This window comes from Tyto alba, unplaced genomic scaffold, assembly GCF_018691265.1.
Source record: "Tyto alba isolate M040663 unplaced genomic scaffold, T.alba_DEE_v4.0 Super-Scaffold_35, whole genome shotgun sequence".
Taxonomy (NCBI): domain Eukaryota; kingdom Metazoa; phylum Chordata; class Aves; order Strigiformes; family Tytonidae; genus Tyto; species Tyto alba.
Genome location: NW_024881310.1, coordinates 324,614 through 338,742, shown reverse-complemented (window position 1 = coordinate 338,742; position 14,129 = coordinate 324,614). Strand labels below are relative to the sequence as shown.

General features: G+C 48.7%; 1 protein-coding gene across 1 annotated transcript; it reads right to left on the bottom strand.

The window, feature by feature from the left end:
• Positions 1–12,683: 12,683 nt before the first annotated feature.
• LOC116959757 (olfactory receptor 14A16-like) lies at positions 12,684–13,664 on the bottom strand. Its single transcript, XM_032985248.2, has one exon. It carries the CDS (start codon positions 13,608–13,610, stop codon positions 12,684–12,686), a length of 927 nt encoding a protein of 308 aa, XP_032841139.2. The 5' UTR covers positions 13,611–13,664.
• Between the last annotated feature and the right edge of the window lie 465 nt (positions 13,665–14,129).

The window sequence follows — 14,129 nt, the reverse complement described above, 5'->3', positions numbered from 1 at the left end:
TAACAGAATGATTTTGTGAAAAAATAAAGTACCTGTCTTCTGTAAATCACTCATACTTTAAATCATTACATCCCAGTGCATAATCTGTAGCTTTTGTTGTATTTTGTTGGGGTTGGGTGGGCTTTTTTGCTTTCTTTAATTTACATGGTGTTCTCTACAAAGAAGTGTCAATATTTGACCCTTTTCTAATAATGCATCTATCAAGCTTTTGTGTGACCCAGAGACTGTGTAAATTAGGACCTATGCTTTCTTTCTGTTTAAACAAGATAAAGGATGCTGCAGCAACATGTTTCTCTGAGATCCTTCCTCCAAGACCGTCTTCTGACCTGCTGGGTTAGTGCCTGTGTGCAGAGGTGGATGGGAAAAGCACCATGGCATAGTAGTGCTTCCAAAAACCACAACCACTTGGTCTTTCCAGAGCTGCTCATTTTCAACTTCCACTTTATGCTCCTGAGCCCTTGTAGTGGTCTATGATCTGAGTGGTTTTGTGCCTTGGTCACAGTCCCACGATGTGGCAGTCCTGTGACCGCAGGCAGGGACAGGCAGTGGGTACTTCTGTGGCAGAGCTAGCCTTCATGACAGCGTTTCCATCAGATAAGGGGATCTCCTCAGGGCAGTGCAGGAAGGCTCAGGTCTTCTTCAAAGAGTTGCTCTCAAGACCATGCCCAGGAAATTGTCTGGGAGAGAAACCACCAGTGAAGTGTGGAAGCGTGTGCATGTGTAGGGTGGGGGCACACAGCAGTGTCCTTGTACAGCCAGGCTCCTGTGAGAGACCTGAAGGACCAGGAAAGCATGGGCTGGGCTGTGCCCGTGTGTGCTGGACACCCCGGGGAAGCAGACCCAGGGCAATTGCCACAGACCAGCCAATAACAACCACCATTTCCAGCATGGACCTCTTACCTCAGATCAGATAGGTTTTTCATACTTCCACAGAAGGACAACAAAGGACTAGGTCAGAAGTCCGTGTTTGCATTGTACAGACAAACCATAAACCTGCACATCATGTGTGAGCGGTGAGATGAACCTGAGTGAGCACAAAATCCACCAGCTATTCCTGGGGTTGCCATGAAGGTCTGTGGCACAGACCATCCCTTGGGGTCACTTCACATAGAGACTGACGTCCCCTGGGAAACCCCCTGAATGCAGCACTGGGTTGTGCTTCCCTGAACCACGGTCCCTGTGTCCATTCCTTGTGCCTCGGGGCATCTCCCACGGGTGCAGAGCAGGGCGAGCACTGCAGGGCTGAGGTGCCTCCCAGCCTCTGGGGGTGGCAGCAGGAGTTCAGAGAGACACTATGGCTCCTGCAGTGCACTGCCTCTGCGTGTGCAAGGGAAGGACTCGTGTCTCTGAACAGCCCTGTGTGTAAGAGGAGTGCCTGAGGCCAGCTCAGCTGTGGGCACGTGACAGAGCCCTGACACTTCTCTGTGTGACTGCAGGAACAACCCCACCTTCCCAGTAAGAATCATCTCAGCCTCCTTGGACAGGCTCATTGCAAAAGCCTCTATCTGCTTCGTCACCCTTCCTTGGCTGTCTGGCCCCTGCCTTCAAATGCACAGAACGAAAGGAGCTGCCCTGGGGAGCATCTCACCTGCGCACTCAGAAGGGGTTCTGCAAGCATGAGCAACGCTGCCCTTCAGAAGAAGTCATTTCTCACCTTTCAGAAGGCACAGAGCACATCTGGGGAGTGTGAATGCACTCAGAGGCACACATGCCTTCATCTTTCACCTCTCTCAACTTTTACAATTCTTTGAATCAACTAAGAAAGAAACAAAAGTTCTTCCTCATAGGTACCACCTCTGCTCACAGCAGTGTCACTGCTGGTTTTGGCACTTTTTGCAGGTGCTGAGTATTTCCCGCTGGTGGCCACATCCTAAGGACAGTACCAGGCTGTGTGCCACCCACTTCTCTCTGCAAGATTCCCAAACTGGCAGGTCTGTGCTGAGAAGGCAGCTGTATCTTGGCTAGGGGTATTGATGTCGTCTGCAGTCATCATGTCATTCTTGTCCCAGACACAGTCCTGTGGCCTCCTTAGATAGTTTGACAAAATTTTTTTCTACACTATCCTCATGCCCCTCATAAATACCCTCATTTATAGACTGTGAACCAGAGATATTCTGGGGGATACAAACAACACTGAGAAAAATTCTCAGGCAAGCTGTGAGCTGCAGAGACACCCCCTCAGAGTTGTGGGCCTGCAGGCAGAAATCCTTTCTGGTTCTCTGATGAACAGGACCAGAGGAGAAGGACAAGCATGTGCTCTGTCCTGGGCATTTCTGTGGAAATGTGTGATACTTAGAAGGTTTTTGGTGTGGGAAGGGACAAAGAGGTGTTGGTGGAGCTGGACAGTGTTATCATGGACCTTTCTCAAACATCTCTGAAAACCCAGAGCAATCGGGGAAGTTCCCTGGTCCTCAGAAATTACAAACATCACACTTCGAGAAGTACAAGAAAGAAGTTTGTGAGAATTACAATGGCCACCTTCACCTCAGCCCCTGGGAAGGGGAAGGTGGTGGGACAAGTCCTCCTACAGGCCCTTGAAAGAAAAGAAAAAGATTATTGAAGGTGTATGGGAGGGGAATGTAGGCAATGTTGTGTGCCTGGAATTTAACAGGGCCTTAGACATGGTCTCCCATGGTCTCCTTGCAGCCAGATTGGTGCTATCTGGGCTGAAGAAGTCGATGATGAAATGGGTGGGAGTTTAGCTGGACGATCAAGCCCAGATGTCATCGGTGGTACAGAGTCTTCCTGAGAACCAGTCACTAGCGACCTCCCTCAGTGACCAGCACTTGGGCCAACACTGTTGAACGTCTTTATTATCTCCTTGTATGACAGGATGGAGCTCACCTTCGTGTCCTTTGTGGATGATGGCAATCTGGGGGAGCCTTTCAGCTACCTCATCTAGTTCACCCTGCCTTGAGAGGGAGAATCAGACAAGATAGTGCTCAGGTCTCTTCCAGCAGGACTTCTATGACACATGGGATCTTTCCATTGAAAAGTTCATTGAAGTTTAAATAGGCGGAGGAAGGAGAAAAGACAGAGAGGCACAAGTAGAATAAATAATGTGCCTGTATAAACACGGTAGCTCTTCTGAGCAATGTTTCTCCATTTCAATTATTGGTAAGAAAATTTATTGTGATAAGTGGCTGCATAAAACTATTTCTACAGAGCAAGAGAGCATAATCAGTTTGATAGGACATACACCTGGTGCTGTTAATAAAAGACTAAGTAAACTGGAAAGAAACTTCCTTAAAAACCTCGCAGTGCTGGAAATGAAGACTTTCTCATCTATTATATCGAGTTCTTTTATGCTGAATTAGAAGTTTTTCCAAAATATACATTCAGGACATGATTCTGCCATCCACACAGAGGTGGCCACTGCCCTGGTGTAGCTGGAGCACCCGTGTGTCCCAGGACATATGGGGTCCCTTCTGGAGCAGGAGCTGGCAGTCAGGCAGAGTACCTGCGGGGTGGTGGAGGGCATCGCCTGCCTCCAGCACTGCTGGGGTGGCTGAGCAGGGGCCTCTGCAGCACAGCAGCACATGGTGTCCCCTCAGGTGCTGGCTGCCAGGTCACTTCTGGCCATTTCCAGCACTGGCTGCTCAGCCAAGCTTAAGGGTGAGTCTTTCTGTGAGACCATCTCCATCCTCCTGGTGGTCTCAGTGCCTGTATGGGGGGACCGGCCAGCCCTGCCCGGCCTCTCTCCTGGCCCAGACCCCGGCAGACCCTGGAGCGGGGCGGTCTGTAAAGACCAGCATGGGACACAGCTGGGTCTGGGCAGGGGTCAGATGCTGGGGGAGCCTCCAAACCATCATGGACTTGGGAGAAGGGGCAATGAAAACTGTATTGGGGATTGATCCAGAGAACCTTTCAACTATCAGAAACCAAATGAAGGAGGTGATTGGGAAAATCCAGCATAGATTGCCCAAGTGCAAATCGTGCCAATATAACATCATCGTCGTCTTCAACAAAATAAATTCCTCTGTTGCCATGGGGAGATCAGTGGATGTTGTTGTCCTGGACTTCAGCAAAGCATTCAACACTGTTTCCTACATCCTTCTCCTGGACAAAGTGGCAAGACAGAGATTGAAGAGTTGATGTGGGAGATGGGTAGGAAATTGTCTCACAGGCTGCACTCAGAGGGTGGTGATCAATGCTTTTACTGAGGCTGGAAGCCTGCAGCATGTTGGATCCCCCCAGGAATTGGTAGCGGGTCCCATGCTGTTCAACATCTTCGTAAATGATGTGGATGGTGGGGTTGAAATCACCCTCACCAAATTTGCTGATGCCGTTAAGCTGGGTGGTGAGGTGGACATGCCAGAAGGGAGAGTCATCTTACAGAGAGACCTGCACAGGCTGGACGAATGGGCCAGCAAGAACAATATGAACCACAAGACAAAGACAAGTCAAAAGTCCTGCACCTGAGTCAGAGCAACCAAAGAGCCCAGTAGAGGCCAGCAGGTGTGTGGCTGGGGAGCAGCCTTGCTGAGAGGGACCTGGGGGTTCCTGGTGGACAGCAAGCTGAAGAGGCTCCGGCAGTGCCCCGCTGCAGCAACAACAGCAAATAGGCTCCTGGGCTGCATCCACAGGGGCGTTACGAGCAGACACAGGGACATGATCATCCCACTCTGCTCAGGCTTTGTCAGGCTACAGCTGGAGTGCTGTGCCCAGTTCTGGTCCCCACAATGAATGAAATCTGCAGGCAGACTGGAGACAGTCCAAAGGGCTAAGAGCAGCCATTCACTGGAAAGAACTCCCCAAGGGATGTGGTGGAGTTCCCACCACTGCAGGTTTTCAAGAATCAATTGTACAGGGTGCTGGGTAGTCTCATGTAGGCTCCCTTTCTCAGAAAAGGTTGGACCTTTCCAAGCTGGGTTGCTCTATGATACAATGATTCTATGAATATCTCTTTGGTCAGTTGAGGTCAGCTGTCCTGGCTGTGTCCCATCTACTCCCAACTTCTTTCCCACCTGCAGCTATTCACAGGAAGGAAAAAGAGTGAGAAATAGAAAACACCTTGATGCTGTGCATGCATTGCTCCTCAATAACCACAACACTGCTGTGTTTTCAATACTGATTTAGACTCCAATGAAAAACAAGCCACCATAATGGCTGCAACAATGAAAGTTAACCCCATCCCAGCCAGACCCAGCACACTTGAACCACAATAGATACAACAGTGTACAGGTGGTCTGGCGAGTGACGAGTGGTGGGTAAATCACTCCCCTCACTCTTCTGGCAGGGCTCCTCTTTAAACACTCCAGGACACTGCTGGCTGCCTTTGCAACCAGGTCATGCTGGATTGTGCTGATCACTGCTGGATCATGTTTTGCTTTCTATTCCTGAGCACAACCAAAGACTTGTCCACAGAGCTGCTCCTCATCCAGGCAGACCCCTTCTGCTGTCACTACAGGGTGTCCGTCTCTCCTAGTGGCTAGACCTGGATATTATCCTCCTGTCTCGTGAAATTCCTGACAGGACAGTCCTCTCATCTGCCAGGTTTCATCTGAATAGCATCCCTAGGGCACAGGAACGGTCCTCTCAATTTACTGTCATTGACAAACACTGTCAGAATTACCTCCTCTGGGTCATGTATAAAGCTGTTTGATTGCCCAGATCCCAGGAGAGTTCCCTGTTATGCCCCACAATGCCCCAGTATCTCCCCCTGGCCTCCAGGTAGGGTATGACCCCTTCACCACAGCTCTCTGAGCCTGAGCCTCCAACTGGTGTTTCACCTCCCTGTCTGTTGACCCACCCAGACTGTAATGGCCTAACGTTGGTACGATAATATTGAGGGAGATCATGGCCAGTGTCTTGCTGCATTGGAGTTACCTGACATCCATTGTTCTTATGTCACGCACAAAAACAGTTACTTCATCCTGCAGGCAATCAGGTTGGCGGGGCATGATTTACCCTTGGACAGTCCCTGCCGACTGCATTTGGGCATTTTCTTCTCTTTTAGGTGCCCAGGAACGTCACCCAAGAGGACTCTAGCTGACGGCACACTCCTCACCAAAGAGAGCTTGTACAGCCTGTGGTTCCCTGGGTGGCCCTTGTGGGCTCTTTCCAAGATGGCTGCAACATTGGCTTGCCCTCTCCCACAAGAAGCCTCTACCAACCCCATGACCTCTTAACAGGCATATGCCAAAGAAATATCCATATTCCAGTCTAACTTCATTGCCACTATCCTGCCTGGTTTACCATGTACTTAATTTCTCTAATCTTTCATGAATTTGCACCTGGCCAGGATACAATGAACATTTCTCACGTCACCTTTTCAGATGCAGACCCCTGAGGCAAAGGCACTTTCCAGTATTCTCCAGAATTCTTCTTCCCTTTATTCTTTGTTCCTTCAGATAACTCTCACCTATGTTGCTCTTTTGAACTCCAGGGAGTAAAAGCTTTCAACAGCCTCATTGTCTCCTTAGTCAACACTTTAATTGTGTTTATATCTATCTTTGTGTATTTACCTCCTTAAAGTATTTCTCCTGACATTAGCCCTTGCAGAAGGCAACCTCATTAGTGATATCTTGTACTTAACATATGCTTGTGGAGTGTTTTTACTGTTGATGAAACTTTCTCATACTTTAGATTTCTTTGTTTCCAAGGAACTAAAACCCTTCTGTGCCTGTGGGCAGCCAGTTCTCTAAGGACAGCAGTGGGAGCTGGTGCAAAGGACCTGTAACATCCAGCTGCAGAGATCAGTGGAGAAGGCTGATGTAAGGAGAAGTGATGCAAGTCCCAGGGGGCCAACGTTAGAAATAGTGAGACTGGGAAATAAGGAGGAAGGTTGTCCATACTGTGTTAGACCCCAAGGAACTGTCCACACCTCCCGAGGAGACACTCTGCATCAATATCAGAAACAGAATGTTGTTATCACCTCTTCTCTAAACAGGAATTAATAAAAAAATGCTCTTTAAAATGAAGAATTATTTTTATTAGATACATTTGGAAATGTTCCTCCTTGACTACATTACAATATTAATTCAATTAACTGTACAAGTCTTGAAGACTTCAAGAAAATTACAGGAAAAGGCATGGCTTGTTAGGACATTCTGTATTTTAAAGAGCCCCATGGTGTGTTTGGCCCTGAGTCCATGAGCCTCAGATACTGAGAGGAGACTGAGCAAAATACTCAAGAAGTCAAAGTCAGAAGAAAACCCAAAGTACCTTGAAGCATTGATTGGCCCCACTGAGGGCCATTACTGACAAAGCCTCCCCATGGGCTCATTAGAGCAGATAATTGGAGGCTGTGGTTGCAGGTAGTCAAAGGCACTGTGCAGGTGGCTGTAAGGCTGCAAAACCCCTGGGTTTGTTTTATGAAGAAGAAGGACCAAGCCCTGACACCCCAGGCCCTGCGAAGGCAGGTCCTGTCCCTCACGTGTGGGTCAGGGCTCTTCCTGGGGGCAGTGGGGTGTGAGGGTGAGCAATGCCACATGTAGGGAAACTGCACAACACCTCCCAGCTTCCCCAAGAAGGGGAGAGGACAAAACAAATTCCAGAGCCACAAAATAAGGTTTATCCTGGTAGGCCTCAGCAACAGAGGCAACTGCCATAGCCAAAGGGACAAAGAGCTTGTTCTTGTGTGGCCTTTCAGCCCCTCCAGAGCCCTTTGCCACCACTACTGCAGGCTTCCTTCTACTGTGCTCTTTATGCACCTTTTTCCCTTCAGGCTGTTGACATCCGTCTTGCTTTCCCACCTAGCTGTCACCCCAGCATTTCTATACCTTCACTGAAGTCTCTTCACCCTCGCTGGCTGCTCCTTGAAAAACAATGCTGTGGGCTTTTTGAGAGTCCTTCTGGGCACCTCCTATGCCACAACGCAACCCTTGTAGTGAGATTTCTTTCCCTCACATCCAGACTGAAGTTTCCAAGCTGCACTTTGTGGAGCTTTCCTTCTCTTCCCACTACCAAGAAAAGCTCCATCATCTCTGAAACCATCCTTCAAGCTGCAGGAATCTGCTACAGTGCCCTGAGCCTCCACTTTACCAGGCTAAGGTAAAACCCCACGTCCCTCAGCCTCTCCACACAGGCACCAAATTCCATCCTCACAGATCTCCTTAGGACCTTTTCCATTTTCATCTCCATTCCTCCAGAACAGGGAGCCTCACCCCCCAGACACAGTAGCCCAGATGTAGCCGCACCAGTGCTGAGTCAAGGGACATGGTAATTCCCTTGTCTGGTTGGCCACACTCCTCCTACCGCGCCCTGTGTGCACTTGGCCTTATTCATGCTGATCATGCCCCGCTGGCTCACATGGCATCCCTTGTAATGCCCTGGCTCTTCTCACAACGGTTAGTCCTGGGCTGGTCAGGTCCCAGCCTGCCCTCCTGTATGGGGTTATTCTCTCCCCAGGAAAGGACTGGCCACTTCGACTTGTAAAACTTCATGAGGTTTCTATTCCCAAATCCCAGAGATTCTCAAGGTCCCCCATGAGTGAATCTCCATTGAGCCAGATTTTAATATGTGCATACACATGGATCACCCTGACTTGTGATGCCTCAGACAAGATAATAGCATGAGGAATTGTAGGACACTACAGGCAAGAAAAGGAGGCCCCTTTGTTCAGTGATATTGCAGTCCAAGATAGGAATTTCCCTGGTGATCAGCTCAGAAAAAAACAAAAGAGCTGTGAGGGAAGATAGAGGTGGGCAATTTACATAGGAGGGTGCAGGGATGGTCAAGGGGAAGTAACAAAGAGTGGGAAAAGAGGGGAAAAAAAAAAAAATGAACCACAGGAAATGATCAGGGCTGTTTCAGGGTACCAGCCAAGCATCCCTGAATTTGAGTAACAATGCCTGGAGAGGGACAAGGAAGCCACAGATCACCTGACCAAACATTGTGTCTTCCTTCAGTTGTTACTAGGAACCTGAATGGTTTCCTTCCCATCATGAAGGCAAGATGTGTGGTGGAAGGAAATGCTGAATCATTTATGCTGGCAGCAACCTCAGGCTGTGTTGTGCTGAGCAGATCCCAGGGTTGAAGGATGAACTTTTTTGTAACAGACAAGTCTGCAGGAAGCTCCTACCTGGTATCTACAATTAGGCCATCTGTATGTCCTTCCCTTTATCTGAAACTGTAGCAACAATTTCCCATGAGAACACCCTCCTTTTCAGTCAGCAGAAGTGAAGATGAAATGAGTTTTCCTTGTAAGAAAACACTGGAAGAGCTCCTATCTTCCACCTTGTTGGGGACAGTGTTGCAATGGCTTTTAAGACCTCCAAGCAGCTGTCTCCCCACTGCTGGCTGGGCAGAAGGGACCTGGCAGCCAGCACCCGAGGGGACACCATTTCCAGCATTGCAAGATTTTTAAGGAATTTGCATCATAGTTTTCCTATTTTTTTTAACAACAGCACCAAGACTATGTCCTGACTAGCTGATTATGCTCTCTTGCTCTGTGGAAATAGTTTTATGCAGCCACTTATCACCCTATATTTTCTTACCAATTACTGAAATGGAGAAACATTGCTCAGAAGAGCTACTGTGTTTACACTGGCACATTTAATTTTTCTACTTGTGCCTCTCTGTCTTTTCTCATTCCTCTTCCTATTTTAACTTCAATGAGCTCTTCAGGGGAAAGATTCCATGCATCATAGAAGAAGTCCTGATGGAAGAGACCTGAACATTTTCTTGTATGACTCTCCCTCTTGAGGCAGGGTGAACTAGATGAGGTAGCTGTAAGGCTCCTCCAGTTTGCCATCATCCACAAAGGACCTGAAGGTGAGCTCCATCCCATCATGCAGGGAGATAATAAAGACGTTCAACAGTGTTGGCCCAAGTGCTGGTCACTGAGCGCTGTCTCTAGTGACTGCTTGCCAGGAAGACTCTGTACCACCAATGACATCTGGCCCTGATCTTCATGCTAAACTCCCACCCACGTCCCTGTCCACTTCTTCAGCCGAGATAGCACCGATCTGGCTGTAAGGAGACCATGGGAGACCATGTCTAAAGTCTTGTTAAAGTCCAGATACACAACATTGCCTACTTTCCTCTCTTATACACTTTCACAATCTTTTCTTTCAAGTGCGTGGAGATGGCTGCAGGAGGGCTTGCCCCATCACCTTCCCAGGGACTGAGGTGAAGATGAAAATCCTGTAATCTTTCCAAAACTCTTTCTTGCCCTTCTTAAGAGAGGCTTGATGTTTGCCTTGATTTTGGGTGAAAATAGCAGATGAATTGAATAGTATGATATTAATTGATAAATAATGCTGTCATTGCGTATTATCATCACTATGTTTGATTATACTAACGGCATCGTATTAACAATCACCCAGGTTAATGAAAAATGAACTGTCATAGATTCAGGACTAATTTCAGCAATTGGTGCCCAGAAACTTCGTCGAGTTTGACAGTTCAGCCTGCAGACCGTGAGCATGGACCATGCCAGGTACATCAGCTACGAGCTCCCAATGTAGCAGAGACTACACACCATCCTCCTGCTGCATCCAATGACACCCACACCATCGGCTGATCATGCCTCCTGAATTAAAACACCGCACCACCCCTCCTGAATTAAAAGACTGTCAGGACAGATGGAACCCAAAGTTTTCGACTAAATTAATTCACTACACACTTGGGGGGGGATAGCCCATAGAGTAAGGGAATGATACCTGTGTGTATACATCAAAAACAAGAGAAAGGGAGGGTGATTAATTGGAATGTATTGGGAAACAAGGAACCTGATCATAACGTAGATGGTCTGGAATAAGGGGTGTTTACTGTCCTGGTTTCATCTGCAATTGAGTTAATTTTTATTCCTAGTAGATAGAACAGTGCTGTGCTTTGGATTCAGTATGAGATTTGGTATGAGAAGAATGCTGATAGTACACAGATGTTTTCATTTGTTGGTAAGAAATCAAGGACTTTCCAAATCCTTAAGTTTTCTCTGCGTGCAGGTCCACAAGGAGCTGGGTGGGGAGCATGGCCACAGAAACAGTCCTAAATTGGCCAATGAAATATTCCATACAGTGAAAATTCATACTCAGTTTATAGATGAGAGTTGGCCGGGGGGGAGCTCTAGCTCATGGGATTGTGGTTTTGGGACCTTGGCTTCTCTGAGATCGGTAACCAGGAACAGGCTGGGCATCGGTCAGAGGGAACTGAACAATTGCATTGTGCATTACCCATTTGTATTGCTTCCTATTGTTTTTATTATTATTAGCCAAATTTATTTCAAATATTAAACTAATTTTATCTCAACTTATAATTGTCCTTACCTTTACACCTCCAAATCTCTCCTCCTTTCCCAGGGGAGGCGCCGGGTGACTGAGCAGCTGCATGGTAATTGGCTGCATCTGGGTTCAACCACAAATGTTGCCAGAGCTGGAAATGGCTGATGGGAGAGTCTGGGGGTTGATAAATACCCTGGGACACCTTGTCGGTCTGTCCATGCCACCAAAGGCACAGATTGGCCCCCTCTCTCCTGCACCTGCAGGTCTCGGCTCCCTTCCAGGAGACTGGGCTCTGTCCCACACACCCACTGGAGCATGTCCTCACCCTGCATGGTCACACAGCTCAGGCAATATTGGAGTTGTCATCTCCTGGGCACTTTCCAGCCCAGACCAGCCCCTCCCCAGCTCTTCCCATCTCCCCTGCCTGCTCCCCAGCTTAGCCCCACAGAGAAGCCCAGTCTGGGTTATACTGAGTTATAATGCAGCACCACATTCTGAGGTACCACTCACTGCTCACCCAGACTCACACTGTCCCTGGAGTTCCCCTCAGCTCTTCTGGCACCTCCCGATTCCTCTCCAGGATGGCCTCTGCCATCAGCCCCAGTGCAGCAGGGACACTGACAGACAAAATAAATACATCAAAGAGCAGTGGCTGTCTATATGGACAAGTGCAACCAAGAAGGGTCATCTTGCTCCCTAACACATCCTCCTGGGACTCTGATCTTGTGCCCCTCAATCCATCAAGCACCTCAGAAGAGCAAAAGTCCTTTTGAGGGAGCAGCTCCTTGGGTGTATTCCTAACACCAGCTTGGGAAGAGACGTCCAGCCTTCTGGCCCTGCCCTGAGGAGCCCCGTTGGTTATGGGGGTGCTGGCATGGAGGTAAGCTCTGACACTGTGCTTCCCATGGCCTGATCCTGCCTGTAGCCACAGGGATGCCACTGTGGACACACGGGGACTGTCAAAAGCTACACAAGAGCTTGGGGGTGACACAAATGCCAGGGCACAGTGGGACGGTGTGGAAGTGAGGAGAGCCCAGCACTGCAAAGTCCACGTCCTGCTTCTGTCCTTGGCCGTGGCTCCAGGGAAGCAGCAGTCCAACTGCCAGACAGCAGAGAGGCAGTGCCCACCGAGGCAGCAAGGGGCAGTCCCGAGGGCCACAGGGGCTGCTCCTCCATGGGGCAGCTGGGCCCTGGGCTCCTGAACCCCTTCTGCCGGCTGGGGCCGGGCCCCAAGCTCTGGAGGAGAGCTGAGAGATGAGAGGGGAAGCATATGATTGCATTCCAGCCTCTTTAGCTATGCAAAGAGCCTGGTTCCTTATATACATTAGGTTTAGCAGACAGAAAAAACCAGTTCTACACTTAAGAAGAAGTTTTATGTATAATACATAACTACAATTAATATTTTTACAAGTATAACAAGAAAATACAAAAGAAAGAAAGAGAAGAATGAAAGATAAGCTGGGACTTTACTGAATTCCTGGGAGTTATATGAGAATGGTTGTCAACTTATTAGTGCTAGAATAATGTGTATTCATACACTTTCCTCAGCGCATTCTTGATCTCCTGGTTCCTCATGCTGTAGATGAGGGGGTTCACTGCTGGAGGTACCACTGAGTACAGAAATGACACCACCAGGTCCAGAGATGGGGAGGAGATGGAGTGGGGCTTCAGGTAGGCAAACATGGCAGTGCTGATAAACAGGGAGACTACGACCAGGTGAGGGAGGCACGTGGAAAAGGCTTTGTGCTGTCCCTGCTCAGAGGGGATCCTCAGCACCACACGGAAGATCTGCATGTAAGACAGCACAATGAACACAAAACATGCTAAAATAAAAGAGGCAATAACCATGAGGAGTCCAACTTCCCTGAGGTAGGAATCTGAGCAGGAGAGCTTGAGAATCTGGGGGATTTCACAGAAGAACTGGTTTATGGAATTGCCTTGGCAGAGTGGTAGGGAAAATGTGTTGGCAGTGTGCAGGAGAGAAATGAGCAGCCCAGTGCCCCAGGCAGCTGCTGCCATGTGGACACAAGCTCTGCTGCCCAGGAGGGTCCCGTAGTGCAGGGGTTTGCAGATGGCAACGTAGCGGTCATAGGACATGATGGTGAGAAGGAAGTACTCTGATGATATCAAAAACAGAAACATAAATAATTGTGCAGCACATCCTGCATAGGATATGTCCCTGGTGTCCCAGAGGGCATTGGTCATGGCTTTGGGAACAGTGGTGGAGATGGAGCCCAGGTCGAGCAGGGAGAGGTTGAGGAGGAAGAAGTACATGGGGGTGTGGAGGTGGTGGTCGCAGGCGATGGCGGTGATGATGAGGCCGTTGCCCAAGAGGGCAGCCAGGTAGATGCCCAGGAAGAGCCAGAAGTGCAATAGCTGCAGCTCCCGTCTCTCTGCAAATGCCAGGAGGAGAAATTCAGTGATGGAGCTGCTATTATACATTTGCTTTCTCTGAACATGAGAGCCTGTTCAAGGAGAAAAGACACTGACAAGTTAGGACAGACTTCTCTGAGATAAGTCAAAGCTCATTCTCCTAAACCCATCCCTGATGATACATGCCACCTCCTTTTCTTGTCAGAGACCTTCCTTCAGTTCTGTAGCTGGAGCTCTGGTTGCTGCTGGGCAAGCATGCCAGGAGGGAAAGCGTCTTTGCCTGCTGTATGTGGAGGAGTTATCCCTTTGTCTGACTTTGTCAGAAAAAAACCTGCCCCAAACCCAGAAGGGCTTGTCAGCATCTGTTCTACTGGTGCTAAGGAACACAGAAAACAAAAGACAGGTTGAGAGGGTTTTCTGATGTACTCAAGGAGAACAGAGTGAGTCCTGTGAGGTGAGATGATTGGCTGTGCCTTAATGAAGAGGGAGGGCAGTTGGTCTGTCCTTTCGTCTTGTTCCCAGCTGCCCTGGACTTGCATCTTTCTGAGATTGAGGGCGATTAGACTCTCATTTTACCCCAAAAAGCAA

Coding starts and splice junctions, on each gene's coding strand:
- LOC116959757 (XM_032985248.2), bottom strand. CDS start 13,610: ATGTATAATAGCAGCTCCATCACTGAATTTCTCCTCCTGGCATTTGCA.